The 20007-nt window shown below is 45.2% G+C and overlaps 2 protein-coding genes and 1 non-coding gene across 5 annotated transcripts in view; 2 read left to right on the top strand and 1 right to left on the bottom strand.

Annotated features, from left to right (window-relative positions):
• Positions 1-13644, top strand: part of PANK2 (pantothenate kinase 2) — a 29882-nt gene extending 16238 nt beyond the window's left edge. Inside the window, exons 4-7 of the mRNA NM_001435907.1 lie at positions 218-394; positions 3099-3222; positions 5064-5189; positions 9463-13644. Coding sequence (NP_001422836.1) covers positions 218-394; positions 3099-3222; positions 5064-5189; positions 9463-9513 — 478 coding nt within the window. The 3' untranslated portion in view covers positions 9514-13644. The remainder of the gene's footprint in view (positions 1-217; positions 395-3098; positions 3223-5063; positions 5190-9462) is intronic.
• MIR103-2 (microRNA mir-103-2) lies at positions 3667-3746 on the top strand. Its single transcript, NR_038533.1, has one exon. It is a non-coding gene; the product is annotated as a microRNA mir-103-2 (primary transcript).
• The window catches only part of RNF24 (ring finger protein 24), a 93860-nt gene continuing 86785 nt past the window's right edge, over positions 12933-20007 (bottom strand). For 2 of the 3 annotated variants that reach the window (XM_021078063.2, XM_003134311.7), the window contains exon 6: positions 12933-19588. In XM_021078063.2, the coding sequence (XP_020933722.1) occupies positions 19450-19588 (139 nt within the window). In that variant the 3' untranslated portion in view covers positions 12933-19449. Of the gene's footprint in view, positions 19589-19822; positions 19915-20007 lie in introns of all 3 variants that reach the window. The other variant, XM_085003465.1, reaches the window with a different exon arrangement.

Below are 20007 nucleotides of genomic sequence, written 5' to 3'. Positions count from 1 at the left end.
GGCAGGGAGGCGGGGCCTGTGCTTTGCCACTTTGTTGGCTCACTTATATATCTTCGAGTGTCAGGCACTTCATTTTTATCTTTTCACAGACTTGTTTCGTAGTGGATGATTGGGATGGGACAAAAATGTGTTGATACATGAATATGGTTGGATTCATAAATGTTACCCTCCTATTTTCATCTTAAAAAATGTTATAATACAATGTTCTTGCTCACAGTCTTGGAGGAGGAACTTTTTTTGGTCTCTGCTGTCTTCTTACTGGCTGTACCACATTTGAAGAAGCTCTTGAAATGGCATCACGTGGAGATAGCACCAAAGTGGATAAACTTGTGCGAGACATTTATGGAGGGGACTATGAGAGGTTTGGACTGCCAGGCTGGGCTGTGGCTTCGAGGTAAGGGGAGGGGGTATGTGTGCTCTTAAGAAATACAGGAATAAAATATTAAATATTGTGTATATTTTTTACCCTTTAAATAGCCTTGCGTACTATAAAGTCACCTGCTTAAGGTGTATAATTTAGTAGTTTTTAGTATATAGAATCTTGCAACCATCTCTATAATCCAGTTTGGTAAGATTGTTATCATTCCAGAAAGAAATCTTGTCTCTATTAGCTGTGACTTCCCATTCCTCCACCCCCAGTCCCTGGTAAACAATAGTTTATTCTCTGTCTCTGTATGGTGTCATACAATATGTAACTTTTGTGACTGGCTTCTTTCACTTAGCATAATGTTTTCAGGGTTCATCCATGTTTGAATCAGTACTTTGTTTCTTTTTATTGCTGATTAATATTCCATTGTGTGGATATATAATATTTTATTTATCCATTTATCAGTTAATAAACATCTGAGTTGTTTCAGCTTTTGGTTTATTTTGAGTAATGGTTCTGTGACCATTCATGCACAGGTCTTTTGTGTGGGTATGTGTTTTAAATTCTCTTGGGCATATACCTAGGAGTGGAATTGCTGGATCATATGGTAGCTGTGTTTAATTTTTGGAGGAACTGTCAGGCTGTTTTCCAAAGTGGCTGTACCATCCATCCTACAATCCCATCGGCAGGGTCTAAGAATTTAAATTTCTCTACATCCTTGCCAGTACTTGTTACTGTCAATCTTTTGGGTTTTAACTGCCTTAATAGGTGGTAAAGGATCTCTCACTGTGGTTTTGACTTGCATTTCCCTGATGACTAGTGATGTTGACCATCTTTTAATGTACTTATTGGCTCTTTATCTTCTTGGGGGAAATATCTATTGGTCTTTTTGTTCATTTTTTAGTTGGATTATTTGGCTTTTTATTATTGAATTGTAAGGATTCTTACATGTTCTGGATGCAGGTCCTTTGTCGGATATGTAATTTGCAGATATTTTCTCTCAGTCTTTTGGTTGTGTTTTCAATTCCTTGATGGTAGCCTTTGCAGCATAGAAGTTCTACATTTTGACTAAGCCATTCTTATCTTCTTTTTCACATCATTTGTGTTTTTGGTGTCACAAATGAGAAATCATTGCCTAAGATCATGAAAATTTACTTCTAAGGATTTTATAGTTTTAGTTCTTACATTTAGGTCTGTGATCCCTTTTGAGTTAATTTTTGTGTATGGTGTAAGGTGGAGGTCCAAATTGCTTATGGATATATAGTTGTCCTAGCACAATTTGTTGGATAAACTATTTATTATTTTGCCATTGAATTCTCAGTTCCTTTGATGAAAATCACTTGACCATAAATGTATGGATTTATTTTTGGATTTTCTGTTCTGTTGCATTGATCTATATTTCTGTCTTTATGCCACACTGCCTGATCGCTGCAGCTTTGTAGTACCGTGTTTTGAGAGTGAGTCCTTCAGCTTATTCTTTTTCAAGATTGTTTTGGCTTGTCTGGGTTCCTTGACATTCTGTGTGAATTTTAGGATCAGTTTGTCAATATGTGCACCAAACACAACTGGTATTTTGATAGGGATTGTGTTGAATCTGTTAGATCACTTTGGAGAGTATCACCATCATTTTAACACTATCAGATAATTCTGTCCCAAGGAGATAGAATGTCTGTCTGTCTTTTTTTTTTGGACTTTTTAGGGCCACACCCATTCCTAGGCTAGGGGTATAATTATAATTGGAGCTACAGCTGCTGACCTACGCCACAGCTTGTGGCAGTGCTGGATCCTTAACCCACTGAGTGAGGCCAGGGATTGAACCCACAGCCTCATGGATACTAGTCGGGTTCTTAATCCGCAGAGCCACAACAGGAGCTCTAAATGTCTTTCCATTTCAGTCCTTGGTTTCTTTAACCAATGTTGTGTAGTTTTCAGTGTGCAAGTGTTATTCCTTTGATAAATATATTCCTAAGCATTTTAGTCTCTTTGATGTTAATGAGAATGGAATTGTTTTCTTAATTTCATTTTTGCATTTTTGTGTGTGTGTGTATTGGGGCACATGGTTGTAAGTAATAGAAAAGGCATTCATATACGTGTTTGTTGCCTCATTTTAGGCACTTTGTAAATGCTGTAATTTCATTTTCTATGTTGGCAGTATTTGCTCATCGATAATCACTTTTCTGATTGGCTGGCTCTATGTTCAGGTCCTTGTTATTAATGTATCAATTCTGCTGGTCAGGTACTTAAAAATACTTGATTTTTCAAGGGAAATCTGAAACTTAAGTAGTTTACGCTGGAACTCAGCTGTCTGTGCTTTGCTTTGCTCAGATAAAGCAGTTTGCCAGATGTGAAAGTGACCATTCAGCTGAGTGGACCACTGTACAGTTGGGACCGAATTGCTAAATGAGGCATCTTCCTGGAACTTAGCCTGGTTGCGGAAGGAGCATGGTGCCTGACTGTGGATCTGAGTGTGCAGATAACTCAGATCCACAGCTAAATTTCACTGGAAACTGCAGGGAAAGCTGTTTGTTCATTCAGAATGCTTGAGTTCTCCTTGAAGTTGCATTTCTCTGTGAGCAGATACTCTGTTATTTTTGTAGTTAAAAGTTGGAAGATTTGAACAATGTTGCCCTGAAAGTCACCTTTATCTTATTAGTAAAGTAACATTCAGGTTCTCTTGGGCTGTGTTGCCTTTGGTTTAGCAATGAAATGTTTTTTTTTCTTCCCGTCACAGCTTTGGAAACATGATGAGCAAGGAGAAGCGAGAGGCAGTCAGTAAAGAGGACCTCGCCAGAGCGACTTTGATCACCATCACCAACAACATTGGCTCAATAGCAAGAATGTGTGCCCTGAATGAAGTAAGGGGACATGGATTTCTTTAGTTGCTCTGAGGAAAATAACGCCGCTTACTATGTGGGCCTCACCTTGTATATAGCGTCTGTCTCCTCCGAACAGTCCCTAAATGTAGTCGTAAGTCGTGGAGTTTGTTTCACTGGCCAAGTAAAAATGCTTCACATGTAGATAAATTGTAATTGATCTTTTGCCCCTTACTGAAGAGAATCACTGCTGCTGTCTAGAAGCAGAGGAGAAAGTAGAGGAAGATAGAGAAGGTAGCCAGAATTGCAGACGATGGGGACTGTTGGGTGGTGGTGATGGATGGCGATGCTGAATCCAGATGCCACCCACACTGTTAAGCGCTAGAGCCCCTGGGAAGGAATCCAGAGAAGGCACGGAAGCTGGGAGAAGACCGAGTGGGCGGAGGAATGCCCACCCTGCTCCCCCTCCACTGCAGCAGAGCTCTTTGTGCTTTCAGCTTCTTTACAGTGCTGCCTTGTAGCATTCAGGTCAAGCAGCATTGTACAGGGCTATGAAAGAACTAAGAACGGCCTTCCCTTGGGGGTCCAGTTGGTGCAGCTTTCTAGCTTGTCCCTATTATACACTATTGTTCGAAATGATTCTTTTAAATAAATAATATAGGCATATGTGACTTAAAAAGGAAACTTCAAAGAGTACAAAAGGATTGTCTCATTTTTAATTAAAGAGATACCGTATCAGCATGAAGTAATTAAAAACTCTTCATTTGACTATTTTAACGCTGTTTTCTTTATTGCATGTTCCTTTTCCTGTGTTTATATATTTTAAGATTTTAGTTGGTGTATGTGCCATTTTATTATTTTTTAAATATTATATATTGCATGGCTGTAAATTTATTCTTATAAGTCATTCATGTAGAGCTAGGCATTTGGTTGCTTGCCGGTGGTAGGTCTTGCGGTAAAGCATTTTTAAGTGTGAAGCTATTCCTTGGATGAATTTATTCTTCTTTTGGTCTCTTTGCCTTTTCTAGGGCCGCTCCCGTGGCATATGGAGGGTCCCAGGCTAGGGGTCTAATCAGAGCTGTAGCCGCCGGCCTACACCACAGCCACAGCAACTCAGGATCCGAGCTGCGTCTGCAACCTACATCACAGCTCACGGCAACATCGAATCCTTAACCCACTGTGTGAGGCCAGGGATTGAACCCGAAACCTCATGGTTCCTAGTCAGGTTCATTAACCACTGAGACACGATGGGAACTCCGTGGATGAATTAATTCTTCATAAGGGATCAGGAGTGAGATTTCTCATCGAGAGAGTATCATTTTTATGACTCTTGATAGGTATTGCCAAGATGCTGCACCAGTTTACATCATTTTTAGCAATGAATGAATAGATCTATTTTGTCACAACTTGACTAATACTGGGTGTAGAATTTCAGTTGTTTTCCTAACTTTTTTAATGGGTCTAAAATTTTACTTTTTTTGATGACTTAGATTGAATTTTATTTTCTGTGATATTTCTTATATAATTTGCCTATTTGTTACTTTCCTTCTTTGAATTGGGTCTTAAATTTTTTTTACTTAATCTATATAAAGTTTATTTAATAGTAGTTATTGTTATGTTTAATTCAAATGCTTTTCCTAATCTGTATTCTCCTCTGACATTTTTTGGCATGCTTTGAAGTGGGTCTAAAATGGTCTGGGGATCAATTTTAAGTAGCCCTAGATTGACTGGATTAAATGTGAATACTTTTTTTTTTTTTTTTTTTTTTTTAATCAGCAGTTACCTTGCTGCTAAAAAGTATGTGGTATTCTTTTTTGGGGTAGCTATTCTAAGAGAACAGTAATTAAGATGAAAACTAATTGCCTCTTTTTTGATGTGCTCAGAATATCAACCAGGTGGTATTTGTTGGAAATTTCTTGAGAATTAATACGATCGCCATGCGGCTTTTGGCATATGCTTTGGATTATTGGTCCAAGGGACAGTTGAAAGCACTTTTTTCAGAACACGAGGTAAGTGAACTTATTTCCTGTGGTGTGTTACCTTCATAAAGGATGTGCAGTTCGTGCTGTGCTGAAATTTGAAACAGCACTTATTTGTTTATGCACTTGGATGATATGAGTTAACTTTGGTCATGTTCAAAAGCTGTTTCTTGGCAATTCCTGTCGTGGCACAGCGGAAACAAATCTGACTCATATCCATGAGGATGCGGGTTCACTCCCTGGCCTTGCTCAGTGGGTTAAGGATCTGGCGTTGCCCTGAGCTGTGGTGTAGGTCGCAGACGCAGCTCAGGTCCCACTTTGCTGTGGTTGTAGCTCCGATTCAACCCTTATCCTGGGAACTTCCATATGCTGCGGATGTGTCCCTAAAAAGACAGAACAGCAGCAACAAAAAAGCTATTTCTTACCTGATTTAATGTAAGGTAGGTTTTTGGTTAATTTAATTTTGAACTTCGGCAGTTTTAAAGAAGAAAGTCTTGAACATGCAGCTATATTCCTGATGCCATATTCTTTTCTGAACCATCCTTTGTATTTTCCCATTGCACTTTATGCTTACTTTGTAAATGTACTTTTTTTTTTTTCATTTTTTTTTATTACTCAAATGAATTTATCACATCTGTAGTTGTATAATGATCATAACAATCTGATTTCACAGGATTTCCATCCCACAGCCCAGGCACATCCCCCCAGCCCCCAAACTGTCTCCTCTGGAGACCATAAGTTTTTCAGTGTCTGTGAGTCAGCATCTGTTCTGCAAAGAAGTTCTGCCTGTCCTTTTTTCAGAATGTACTTACTCTTGAGTTCTCCTTTTTTTTCATTTTTTATATGATGATTTTTATTTTTTTCCATTGTAGCTGTTTTACAGTGTTCTGTCAATTTTCTACTGTCCAGCATGGTGACCCAGTCACACATACATGTATGCCTTCTTTTTTCTCATATTATCCTGCTTCATCATAAGTGGCCAGACATGGTTCCCAGTGCTATCCTTTTCTTCGTCTTTTTTTTTTTTTTTTTTTTTTTTTTGGTCTTTTTGCCATTTCTTGGGCCGCTCTCGCGGCATATGGAGGGTTCCCAGGCTAGGGGTCGAATCGGAGCTGTAGCCGCCGGCCTATACCAGAGCCACAGCAACGAGGGATCCGAGCTGCGTCTGTGACTTACACCACAGCTCACGGCAACGCCGGATCGTTAACCCACTGAGCGAGGCCAGGGATCAAACCTGCAACCTCATGGTTCCTAGTCGGATTCGTTAACCACTGCGCCACAACGGGAACTCCCTTTTTTTTCATTTTTTGATGTCAGTTTTTATGTATTGGTAATTCATGAGTCAGTTAAGATGTGTGTTCTAAAAACAAATCAGTAAAATCGCTAAAAAAAGAATTCCAGGATTAGAGCCACACTGTCATTAAGAACTTAATGCATAGACTGTGTGGGGAAGAATCATCGAATTGTTCATCCTGTTGTCCTGTTTTGAAACTGCCTTTCTGTTTTGCAGTTTGAGGAACAGTAGCATCAGGGGTGTGGAAGGGGACCTCTTCCTCCCCTTGGTTGTGGGGCAGCCCGACTCGTGTTGTTGGGTTGTAGATAAGTGTTATGAACATTTTTTAGAATTGTATGTGCATATATATGTATATATTTTTGGCTGCACTCCACAGCATGTATATGTTCCTGGGCTAGGGATTGAACCTGCACTGCAGCTGGATCCTTAACCTGCTGTGCCACAAGGGAACTCCTAAATCAAAGTAGGATTTGAAGTGATATATAAAGAGGTTGCTTTTTCTTTTAAAGTTACTGTGTTTTTCCTTTTTTTTTTTTTTTTTTTTTTCTCTTTTTGCCATTTCTTTGTGCCGCTTCCGCGGCATATGGAGGTTCCCAGGCTAGGGGTCTAATCAGAGCTGTAGCCACTAGCCTACGCCAGAGCCACAGCAACGCAGGATCCGAGCCGCGTCTGCAACCTACACCACAGCTCACGGCGACGCCGGATCGTTAACCCATTGAGCAAGGGCAGGGACCGAACCCGCAACCTCATGGTTTCTAGTTGGATTCATTAACCACTGCGCCACGACGGGAACTCCTGCTTTTCCTTTTTAAGTTGCTTAAGTTCATAGGTAAAACCCAGAGTGCATGATTTCCCATATCAGAAAGCTTCAAAGTTTGTCATCTAACTTTGTTTTTACTTTTAATGTTATTATGTTAGTAAATCGGTACTGAATTATTTTTGTTTCTTGTACCTTTTATCTACATCTCGTTTTTTGTAATCTCTGACCTGTTTTATTTTGCTTAATGTTAGAATAAAAGGAGACCCTGTGTAATGTTATATCTTAGTGTAACTTGCCTCTGGCTGAGTTTCTAGCTCTTGTTGAGGTTTCTAGGCAGAATGTGGAGGTGAGTTTCTTAGGTTAACTTTTTTTTTTTTTTAACTTAGATTTTTTTCACATCTTAATAATTACTATGACACGAACCTTTTAGGGAATTTTGTTTCTCAGTTTTCGCTCTTTCTGTCTGCTGACTTCATTTTCCTCTTTGGTTGGCTCTGTTGGCTCTGTTTGTCTCCGATTTGCATTTACATCTAGGCCCCTGGCTCTGGTGTCGGGGACTTGTGGAAGCCTGCTTATTTTAGGCTCTCTGAGTCATGAAGCATTCTCTTGCCTGCACACTGGGGTCAGTGTGACTGTTGTCGTGAAAGCTTTGTATAGATTCTTCTCAGGCCTTTCTCTTTCATTCTCTGCTGTTCTCGTCTTACACGTCTTGGTTTGTAACAACCTCTCTCAGTCCTGTCTTTTACCAGATAATAGGTTCTGGGTCTGCAGAGCAACTCAGTATAATGGTTAACTCTGTCTCTTCTTCTTTTTTTTTTTTTTTTTGTTCTCAAATAGAACACAGATATAGAAAAGCACATAATGTGTAGAGGTAACTGTTGAATTCTGTCCTCTGGCTGTGACTGAGGGTCTCTGGGTGCCGCCAAGTCTTACCCAGCTGCGTCCCTCCTGCAGTTTCTGACTTCCTTTCACAACACATCCGTGTGGCTGCTTGTTTTTAAAACCAGGAAATCGAGGGAAAGAGCAGGCTTCAGCCTCTGTTGTGTGGCCACATGTTATTTGGAGAAGCTTTTCTTGTAAAATAGACTGGGCTTTGGTTATTTCTGTTCTTTTAGAGACTTCTCGTACGTTCTTCAAACCCACAAGCAAGTCTTTCAGGATCGTCCCGTGTTCCTTTTTCAGTCATTTCTCTTTAAAGTACTTGACTGTCTGATCTCATCCTATGGAGACCTTGATGGATTTTGTGTCATTGAAATCAACTATACTAGGAAAAAAAACTTACGGAAAAAAAAAAAAGATTTTGTATCATTGTTTGATTATTCTGATTCCTATTGGCATTCTCTTTCTGCCAGTATGGGTTTTGTCTCATGTTCTTTTGTATTTAACCCTTGTTTTGGTTTCAGTTTGGGTTGTCAGGTCTTGGTTGTACTGGACCTCGACTGCTTTTGCTGCAGCAGATGGTCCGGCATGGTCTTCCTTCAGCTGCTGCTTCTCTGTCTCACCCTCGGCCCTCCCCTCAGGTGCTTCTGTTGTTCTTCCCCGCTCTCTGCAAGCTGCCTTAGGACGCTCTTGTCCTCTGCTGCCCTGAGCGCTGCCCAGCTCCAGCCACCCGGTGACTCCCTGGGTGTGGCTGCGTGGCTGCCCGGCCACCCCAGCCTTGCCCGTGCTCTGTGGAGCCCCCTTTGTGGCTTTCTGCATCTCTCGCTCATGTGTCCTTGTTCTCAGGGGTGGTGTCAGCGGGTGTGTGGGAGGGGCCTCAGCCTCCCTGCCACCTTCATTCCCTTCTTTACATGAGTCTTGAATTCATCCTACCCGCTTCCTGCTCCCCTTTCCACCTGCAGCCCAGCCACGCCCTCACCCTCCATGAGCTGCCCCCACTTCTCCTGCTTCCTTACACTTCATCTCATCTTCCTTGGTTCTGGAGTTTACTGCAAATGCTCCAGGTCCCTGCTGCTTCTCACCCAGAACACAGCGCAGGCCCTGTCTCTTACAGACGGGGCCCCTGCGGGCCTCGTAGCTTGTGGGGCCCCCACTGTGGGTTCTGGTCTGACGCGACAGGGTCCTCCCGGGCCTGGGCACTCCTCAGAGCTTCTCTGCTCCAGGCTGGCCTTGAGCTTAGCAAAGTGGGCCTCAGGAAACTGGTGTCAGGAGTTAAGGGCTGTGTTGGCTTTAATCATATTGATAGTAATTTAAATAAATCTAAGGAGAATTGCTCTTATTTTTCTTTTCTTTCTTTTTTTTTTTTTCAGGGTTATTTTGGAGCTGTTGGAGCCCTTCTTGAGCTGTTGAAGATACCCTGATACCTGGGGAGAGGTTCCTGGAACTTTCCACAATGGGATCTGTGGACTTGTTTTTTTTTAAGAGACTCATTCAGTTTTATGATTGTGTGCTACCTGAATCAGAGCGAGAAAGGACGAGTGTATTTTTCTAAGTCATCAAGATAAATCCTTAAAAATTCAGTCTAAACTAATAACCAGTAAGGAAAGATATATATTAAAAAAAAAGTGGACCATGTCCATGTTGGCGAGGATTCATTGTATTTAATTGCTCTTCACTGTAGCTTTGTTCAACGTGCTGTGTTAGTTTAAAATTCAGCATCACTCAGTGGAGCTGCTTCAGAGGAGACCTGTTCTGTGTTCTACCGCCTGTGACTTTGTGTCCCATTGAAGTCGCTAAATGTAAGGAAGCTACTTTGTATTATAATCTAATCACAAATTTGTTAATATGGCTTTGGAGATCATCTTCTGTGCGGTAACTGTCATGTGCGTTTAGCCTTTTGTGAACATGTTGAGAAACGTGTTTCAAGGTTCTGCAGACTTACTGAGCAGGTTAATTCTGTGCCTGTACTGTTAACAGTTAAGCATCTTTGGGGAGTGCAGTTCCAGGTTGTTTATGCCATAGATCCCGGGAAGGTCTGTTAGGGAGGACAGGACTTCTGTCCGGGCAGAATGTCCTTGGATAGCGGGAGGGGTTGAATTGACATGGTGAAAGTTTAGCTGGCAGAAAACACGCATCTGGAAGACTAAAAGCAGACAGAGCTGCTGGTATCAACGTCTTTTTAAGGAACGGGGTGCGGTTACTTCAGGTCAGTTGAGGTGTTCCTGTGGGGAGCAGGGTGCGGCTCTCCTGCCTTCCTCTCCCACCCCCTGCCTTGTGCTTGTCGGAAACTGCCTGGCAGGCTGGCTCAGTTGCCTGGTGGGGATGCTGCCTGTGAGAGGCTCAAAAGGCTGTGTGAGGAGAGACAGGATTCTAGACGGAGTCTTGGTAGAGGTTGACTGAACCTTTTCCTTCTGCTGTGCAGAATAATTTTAAAAACCGTCTCCTTGCAGAGGGAGCAACATTTGTATCTTATTTTTTGTAATTGGTGCCTGTATCCCTGTTGAAGGCTGTGAAGATTCTGTATAAAGCAGCCTCTGGACTAGAAGGAAACACCAAGGCTCTGTGGCCTCTTTGCGCCCCTTGGTTTCAGGGGAGGAGAATGGCCTGGGAGGGACCTGACATGGGAGGCAAGGTCCCAGGGGACGGAGAGGTGCAGGAGGGTGGGGCTGGGTGGCTGAAGGGGGAGAGGCTTGTCTGTTGTCAGAGCCATGGTCCCTTCACCTGCAGGAAGGGCAGAGCAGGGGGACGGTGTGTGTGTGGGGGTGGTGGTGGTGTCAGCCTAATGCCATTTGGATCCTGGATGGCCACTTTTGCACACTTTGCTAGGCACGTGGGAGTTGTAGGTGCTGCGGGCTGGTGCAGGCCGTGGAGCTGGAGGGATGCTGCGGGGATGGGAATTGCAGGCCCTGGTGTGATTGACCTCTGCTGCTGTCCCTCCTGGGCCTCAGTCTAAGCCACCTCCAGTCCTGTCCCTCTGTCCTCACTGGCTGCTTCCAGCCATGTGCCTGGAGGCCCCACCTTACTCCCACAGCCCCCAGAGTCAGCGCCACCACCCACCTCCTGCCCTACGCCCTCCTCCCCACTTCGTCTGGGCAGAGCACTGACCTTTGGAGAAAGGAGGGACCCCGAGGAGCCCACTGCCAGGGGAGACCCAGGCCGGCCTCCAAGGCCTCGTAGGGTCCCGCCTGCTCTTCCCCGCCACCTGCACTTAACTGTGCTTGTGAGGCTGTGCCAGTGCTTTTCGTGGGTCATCTCATGAAATCTTTGTCATCCCCGCAACTTAGCAGAGGACACCTGCCTAAAGTCACATAGCTGGAAGCTTTCCTCTTGTGCCTTTCACCTCCAGGGATCTACCACTTGCTGCTCTGTGACTTCACTTTGTGCCTTGTGCTCAGCCCATCTATCAGTGCAGTGGTAAATCCTGTTGCTGGATCTAATGAACATGTCATCTTCCTCTTGCTCTTCCTTCTGCCTCCTAGGCCACTTCTGTCTCTACCGCTTCATTCTCCTCTGAAGACGGTTGGTTATTGCCAGCTTTCAGGCTCAATCCTGGATCTCTGCTGGCCAAGGGAGAGTGCCCGGCCCAGCTGTTGCCTCTGAGCTCCAGTCCCAAGTCAGCAACTACCTTTTCTTCTGTGTCCCCTGCAAGGCCATTCCCACACAGAAATCTCTCCATCCTCTCCCAGTTTACTGCCACTTTACTACCTCCAGTTTGTGAGATGCCTGTAAACTTCATCTCTGTTCACTACAGCCACCACCCTGGTCTGAGTCACTGACTGGTCTCATCTCAGCAGGTGTCCCTTTGTCTGTCCTCCAAAAGGCAGCCTGAGGATCCCACCCCACACTCCCCCATTAGAGGCAGTAGGGTGGTAGAGGCTGTGGTCATGGTTGAGGTGGGAGAGGAAGGACGCCAGATGCAGATGGGAGCAGGGAGCAGGTCAGGTGGAGATGCTCTAGAGGGTTGAGTTTGGGGCTGTGGAGATTGGAGATGGGGGGTGTTCTGTGAAGGCACCTAGGCTTGCTGGGGAGATGTCATTTTGGCCTGCCTGACTTGATGCCAAATAGGCAACTGGATATTTAGGGTGGAGATAACAGACTTGAGAAGGATGTGCATGTAGATGGGTAAACTGTAGGTGGGAATTTAGTGAACCCCAAGGTAGAGGGAGAATAACAAGAGCTGGGCAAGGAGAAGGCTGTGATGATCTCTGAAGAGTGGCCGGGGTGATGGCCCGAGAGGCCTGTTGCTCAGGAGACTGGAAAGGAGAGGAGCTCTCCAGGCACCTGCATTAAGTGGCGGTTTCAGAGCTGTTTTCCATTTGGTTGCAGGCTCATGGACTGCCTCGAGGGGAGCAGTTTCCCTGGAGCTGTGGCGCAAAAGCAGAGCCGCAGAGGTCCTAGTGAGGGTTGCTGAGTAGAAACAATGGCCACCACAGGACGGCTTTGGACCAAGAGCAGTTTGTTCTCCTCATAACAGAATAGTTGCTATTTCCGGGCCTGTGATGGAGCCAGAGGGGTGCCACCGCAGCCCCCCTGCCCCCCACAAGCAATAGCGCTGGAGTTTGGGAGACTGCTTGTCTGTGTTCAGCCACACCTGTGGTGCCAAGGCCAGGGTGGCAGGGGGGCCTTGGCTTCTCTGCTATGGCCTGGTGCTCTACTTATCACTGCTGACCTGTGCCCCACACGGTGGGAGGAGATGAGCCAGGCTTCTGCATCACAATCACCTGTTACTGGTGACCAGCTCTGTTTGTTCGGAACCACTCACCTTGACTTTTCCAGCTCTTGCTACATGGGCTTAAGTGGAGTGTGGGTGACCAGTGGTGGGTACATGCTCAGCACAGAGTATTTTCAAAATCTTTTTATTTACATTTAAGTCAATTACATGCACGTTTTATATTTTAAACAAGAGTAATTAGCAAAATGCATTAAAATTTTAAAATAGCAATTAAATATACAAAAATATAGCTTACAAAAAAAATTGCGAATGTTTAAAAATATTCTGCTGCAGAACTCCTAGTGTACAAACATGTCTATGAAACCTGAGCCTCAGCATTTCATAAACCTTTTTTTGAGGGAGTTATTATATCTAGTGAATAAACCCCAATGGGCTTAAACTACAAGACTCATATCCCCTCTTTCTGGCAATGATCTGTCAAGAGACCAGAGATGACAGTTCAGAAACATTCTTGGAAGACTGAACTGTTATCAGGAAGGACTTCCTAATACTGGCCCCACCTGCCTCCTGCTCTAACAGGGCCTGGGAGGAAAGGGGGGGATTCAGGGACCTCGTGCACCTGTCCTGAGGCTCGTACTGGCCCAGGGAGCTGAGAGGGGCTTCATCGAAGTATAGACAAGTCCCTTGACTCTGATGGGGCCCGCATTCTAGGAACATGTCCCTGGAGCAGGGAGTCCCTGACACTGTAGCCACAGACGTGAGTACTGGATTGGTAAGCCAGGTGTGGTCATGCTTGGTCTAAAAGTGGAATAAAACTCAGCATCTTGGAACCATTCACATTCTGAAGCTGTACTGGAACAATAAAAGATACACTGAACAAGCTTTTCTATTTTCCTTGTAGTCCCAATCAAATGGAAGCACATTCCATGGCACACTGGAGTGAAACCTTTGTTAATTTTATCTACTAAAGGAGTATAACCCAGCATTTTCCAGTTATCAGCTGCAGACTTCACCAGAATTTAGACACATTCATCTCCTTTACTCAGATTCCTGAATGCTAATATTAAAGTCTCTTAAGGTTCATCCAATGACAGAAGGGTGGAATTTCACAAACAATTCCTTTTCAAGTTTCAGGTCAGGGGCCCCAAAGTTAAACTTCTGATCCAGGGAGGCCCTGGGCTTCTACTCTGGCATTACAGCAGGGAGATGGGTGGGGACTGAGAGGCACAGATGTGGCCCCTCCTCCCAAGGGCTGCCTGGAGGAAGCACTTTTAACTTTGATCTCCTGCAGGGGCAAAAGTGAATCCCCCCCCCCCCCCCCGGAAAGAAACTATTGGTGGGATAATTTCTGTTGAAAGGAAAAAATGTTGGGCAAGGAGAAAATTCTATGGGAACATTTTCTATTTAGTTTGTGCATAAGAGTAGCGAGAGAAAGGGAGGTTCATGAATGTGAACATGGACATTTAGGCACATCTGCTGTAAATTCTGAGGCAGCTGACCACCTATTTACTTAGCAATGTCTGAGACATCTACCCCACAAGACACAGGATGCCTTGGCCTTCAGTTACTGCTACTTCTCAAACCCCTATCTTAAAAACACGGGAGCCTGCCTAGGAAATGGTGACAGCTGTAGCCAGGTGTCCTGCTGGCCTCTTGGTCCTCCTTGGAAGTGGCCAAGACTGGAGGGTTGGGGTGGAGCTGCAGCCTGTCCAGTCCCCTGCAGGAGCTGCTGGACTGTGCTGTCACTTTTGGCTGGGGAGCCTGCTCTTGAGTGTGCTGTCACAGACTCAGGCTGGAAACTGGTTGTGCTCATTATTTGGGCAACTATGGTTAGGGTGTCAGGGAGGGTCTGTATCTGTATAGAAAACTAGAATTTCAGCATGCTTCAGTTAGTGGAAAATAGGCCTTAGGCAGAATGGGTGTGATTAAAAAAATTCCCCTAATACTGGGCTCACCTTTTACAGACATTCTGACTTCTGGGATGGTCCTTCCCACAAGAACAGAACTGCTCCTTGAATATACTTGTCCGGTATCATATAAGTAGAAAAAAAAAATTATACACACACATATAAGTTGATTCTTGAACAACATGGGTTTGAACTGAGCAGGTCCACTTACATGTGGATTTTTTTCAATAAATACTTTCCATACGATCTGAAGTTGGCTGAACCCATAGAATCAGAACCATCAGTACAGAGAGCTGACTGTAGAGTTATGTGTAGGCTGTACAGGGGGTGTTATTCAAGGGTCAGCTGTATACATACACATACATACCTACCTACACACACACACACACACACACACACACACACACACGCATCTGCTTGTATATGCATAAAGGGTCTCTGGAAGGCTCCACAAGTAGCAACTAATAGTGGGTGCTCAAGAGGTGAGAAGCTTGGCTTGCTGGAGATCAGGGATGCAAGGAAGACTTAATTGTTTACGATTTGTGAACCCCATGAAGGGATTACCTATTTAAAAAATTAAGGAGCGGAGTTCCCGTCGTGGCTCAGTGGTTAACGAATCCGACTAGGAACCATGAGGTTGCAGGTTTGATCCCTGGCCTTGCCCAGTGGGTTGAGGATCCAGCGTTGCCATGAGCTATGGTGTAGGTGGCAGACGCGGCTTGGATCCCACGTTGCTGTGGCTGTGGTGTGGGCCGGTGGCTACAGCTCCGATTAGATCCCTAGCCTGGGAACTTCCATATGCTGCAGGAGCAGCCCTAGAAATGGCAAAAAGACAAAAAAAAAAAAAAAAAAAAAAAAAAAAAAAAAAATTAAGGAGTATTCAGCCCTGAGCAACCAAGTCAGGGAGCACCATGGGCACAGGTACATGGAAGTGACTAAGTAAGATCAAGAGGGGAAAGGGAAGGGAACCAGGTGAACTGGGACTCTGGGGAGGGCACATACATCTCAGGAGGTTCTCTTGAGGCTGTTTTGCCAGGACAACAGAGGAGCCCCATGTGGCCACTGTGATGATGTCACCTTGTAGCACCAGCACCCATGACCCAGGCCTGCTGTCTGCCAGGCTCTGGACATGGTAGCCAATCCCCATAAGCGCCAGTAGGGATGCCCTTCTAGAGTCCCTGGGTGGCAGGTAAGTAAACAGGCTTTGAGAGGCTAACTTGTGGGAAGGCACATGGCTAGTGAGTGGCAAGGCAGTGAGTGATTCACATCAATCTGAACGCCTTTTCTGCCCAGAGCTCTGGGGGTGCCTCCCTGTGTACATTTCATAATTCCCAGAAAGCCTCTCAGAAAAAAATTACTGCAGTCATTCAGAGTAGCTTAGCAGAGTAGGATCAGGCCATGAAGATGAACAGACTTTGGAATGGGGCTGTGGAGGGGAACAGGGCCCGAGGTCATTCCTGTGATGGATCTGAGGGGCTATGCACTGGTGAAGGGACCTCTGTCAAGAACAGGGTGTTTGGCCATGGTATGAGATCCCCTGTACCTTCAGCCTGGACCTCCCCATGGGCCACCTGCTCCCATCTGGCTATTACTGTTTTGTCCTATTCCTTGCCTGGGGCCTTAGCTACTAGGGATAGGCCTAACCAAATCACTGTGACAAAGGACAGCAGCAGATAACTAGTGTCTTATACTACTCAACTAGGAACAAATCAGGCTGGTATTGCTCCCTGTTCCTAAAGCCACCTGAATTCAGCTGTATCCCTAGTAACAACTAGATAATGACTTAGCCACCTATGGAGTCCAGTTAGGGCTGAGTTCTGTTCCACTAACCCGAAGCACACAAACAACACCCAATCTCTGAGCCGTTTAAGATACATCAAGACCAAGTTAAAAAAAAAAAAAAATCACGTTACCAACCAGTAGCCCGGAGTACTCACATGTCTACAGATTAAAAAAGGTCAGCAACTCATGGAGATAGATTTGGACAGGGCAGCCTCACTGGTTTAACGGTGAGGTGTGAGCCTGATCAAAGAGTTAGTAAGGGATCCTTAACTCATTCTCTAAATAAAAATTCAGATAGGAGATTTAACCTTGCCCTTCACAAAAAGCTGTGATTTTAATTAGAATTAAAGGAAGACGTAAATTAAGCCCTGGCTATTTCCAGTTACATCAGAGCGGCACAGGGAAGTCTTGGAGGAGAGTCTGGATGTGTGGAGCAAGTGCATTCACGTTGTGCCACTAAGAGTCAAGAACTACTTCAAGTGACAGTGGTCATGCTGCAGTAGAAGGACACCAAGCCATGAAGGGAAAATGACTACAAGCAGAGCGCTCACTCTTCAGCACTCCAGCATCCAACCCCACCTTAGTGGAAGAACTATGTTTTAAAAAGCCCTCCATGTTCACAAGTGTTGAGGTCATACGGTAAAGTAGACCCGTGATGGCGCCTCATGGAGAACACACAGCATTCTAAAGGCTGGGCTTTGTGCCTTTGGTCCAGTGCAATGCACCAACCACCTCAACGTGGCTTGAGCTGTGACATGGTGAGATGAACTAATTTGTCTCCCTACAAATACAGGACTTTATGAGGCTGTCTCCTTGGCACTGACACACAGGGATGGAAAAAGGCTGTAACCAAAAGGCTATAACCCTCCAAAAGCTGTGAGATGAAATAATCTGCAGTATAGAACACAACAATTCCTCTTTTGAAGGAAAAAGATCTTTTTCTTATTGGAACCCCATAGCAAAGAGGTGACATTTGTCCCAGAGCCATGAGGTGAAAATGGTGAGTGTTGGCTATTAATGAGGTTAGTCCAGAAACAAGCCTACTTCTGACACCGGTCACCGAAAACATTTCACTGTAAACTGGGTGCTTTGCAGCATTCAACTCTATTGTGCTACAAACAGAGAATGCAGAAACAGAGGGTGAAAGTAGGAGTGTACAAATAGTTCTTTTCATGGGTGCCAAACAGGCTAAGGCTTTCATATAAAAATATTCCACACTTCTCTTGCCCTGTTTAAAGAAGCAGTCCAGTTGGCATACCACGAATAGGTTACACATAAGGGTACAGCCAATTCTGACCAACTGGATTTGTAATTTTCCAAACTGGATTCTGACCAGCAATTTTCTAGGCTAATGGGAATTTTCCTCCTCAACTGAGCCCAGCCACCTGAGCCAAGGACAGGTTCCCTCTCCCATTCTAAGACGGTAGAGGCTGGATTCCAAAAAAATTTCTGGAGACATGCCATGAACAGAGTAGCAAAGCCTCCTCCACCCTCTCTCCATATCATGCAGGCTCTATTTCCAGTGTGAAACTCCCCTACTCACACCTGCGTTTGGAGCAGAGGCAGAGCTGGCGATGAGGATTCCATCCCTATGATGGAAGGAGGTGGTGAGCAGGGCTGTGGAAAAGAACTTTATATCTGACCCAAAGCTGCTTCACAGAGCTAACTTATACAACAGTCACAAATCCTACTGGACTCTTGAGTCAATTCTAGGAAAACTGGACAGAAAGAGCCAAAGAGCAGCATGCATTTTTCTCCTATAAAGACACTTTCAATTATCACAAGTCTGAACACTGAGGCACGCACTGATGGCGAATAGCCCTGCAGGAGCTTCCTGAAAAGATTTACAATTTCAAGTGGATCCCTGGCTTCAGAATGACATAGGGATCTTATTTGGGATACTTTAAACTGTTAAAAAGTCAACCACAGGCATTTTGCTGAGTAGAAATAGAGACAGGACTAGAGAGGGAGGAGAAGAGGGAAGGATGGGGAGAGGCAAGGGGGGCCGCATCCTCCCCTCAGCCTGGCAGGACCTGGAGGACTGGTCATTGTCAGAAAGATGCTCCTCTTTGGAGCCATGTGAGGGGCTCAGAGCAGCTCCCCACAGAGGCAGTGGGCCAAGACCAGCAGCTACGCTGGAGCCATACTGCATGTGTGGGGATGTGGGCAGCACCCCGAGGCGTTTGGGTCACACGGGGACAGCAGGGACTCAGAGAACCACCCCCTGCTGGGGCTCTTAATGGCACTTGGCTGTGCCTCATTGGTGAGTAGGAGGGGGAATAAGAGGAAATGGCTTCTGACCAGACCTTTCCAAGCACATCTAATGTTTTTAGCTTAGATGATCTGATAAGCAAGTGTTGTGACCTCGAGGGAGAACTGGCGGCGAGGGGTACTGCTGTTCTGTTGTAACCAAAGCCCTTGGGTTCCAAGATGGCCTTATCAAAGGAACATAACGTGAAAAGCCTTGTTGGCACTGCCTCCGGCACTGCACCCAGTTGTTCTTGGGCTGAGGTAACCGCTGTTTTCCCTTGGCTCAGGGGCTGCCGGGAGAGTCTGCTGCTGCAAAGGCATGCACGGTCTGCATAGAAGCTCATCTGTCCCAGGGTGGGGGTGGCTTTAAAGACTTTCCCTCAGTTTCCTTCTCTAACACTTGTGATTATCTTCCCTTCTGGTTGATAAAGATTCACCTTGACATGGAGATCAATGTCTGGGAGACAGAGTGTATGGAGTTAGCAAGAGACCCTCATGAAGTTTCTAGAACCAAACCAGCAGGCTCATCCACTCCTCTTCTCTTGGCATGGGGTAGTGTCAGAGTACTTTGGTTGTCCCAGACCCACAAGTCTGGGTCCCCAGATTAGCTAGCCCAAGAGTTCTTTATGAGAAAAAGGAAGTGGCAGCTGATGCCCCAGGCAGAGCAGCCAACACAGAGACCGCTTGTGTTCCTCCTGGCTCCATGCAGATGTTGGATCCTGCAACAGTTTGATTCTTGTGGTGAGCTATACAATGTTCTCTGCCCCAGGGAGGGGCCCCTGTGGGGGTCCACGGTCCTCCTTACTGTGCAACTGGGCCAGCTGAAGTACTGGCATGTTGCACAGTGGACATACTTTGCGAACCTCCAGCCACTTAATAAGGCACCTGCAGAACAAGACACCACAAGAAGGAAGACATCAGTCCCATGCTCATGGCACCCCCTGCCCTCATGCCTCACATGTTGAACACATCTGTGGCCCAGAGTTGGGGACTGGGGTGAACGGCCAGGTCCCAAAGAGCTCTATGACTGCGTGGAGAATGCATTTCACCCTCTGGGGGATCCAGAAACTCCAACCTTCTGAAAGGTGAAACTAAGAAGCCACAGTGAGCATGCTATACCTCAGTCATCCATGACTTCTTAAAGAATGAAGTACACTGAGGAGGGTGGTGGGAAGGAGGCGGAATAAAGTTTTCTAATACAAATACAAAACCTAAAATCGAAAGAGAAGGGGGAATATTAAATATGTCTGTAGGGAGGGGGAGGAGATGGTCCCACAGTACTATTCAGACTTATTTTGATTTAA

Source organism: Sus scrofa, chromosome 17 (assembly GCF_054392235.1).
Source record: "Sus scrofa isolate SSC_HxYL_T2T_F1_AM1 chromosome 17, Sscrofa_HxYL_maternal_Yorkshire_Landrace_v2.0, whole genome shotgun sequence".
Taxonomy (NCBI): domain Eukaryota; kingdom Metazoa; phylum Chordata; class Mammalia; order Artiodactyla; family Suidae; genus Sus; species Sus scrofa.
The sequence above is the reverse complement of the archived record's forward strand: the minus strand, read 5'-3'. Positions and strand labels throughout refer to the sequence as shown.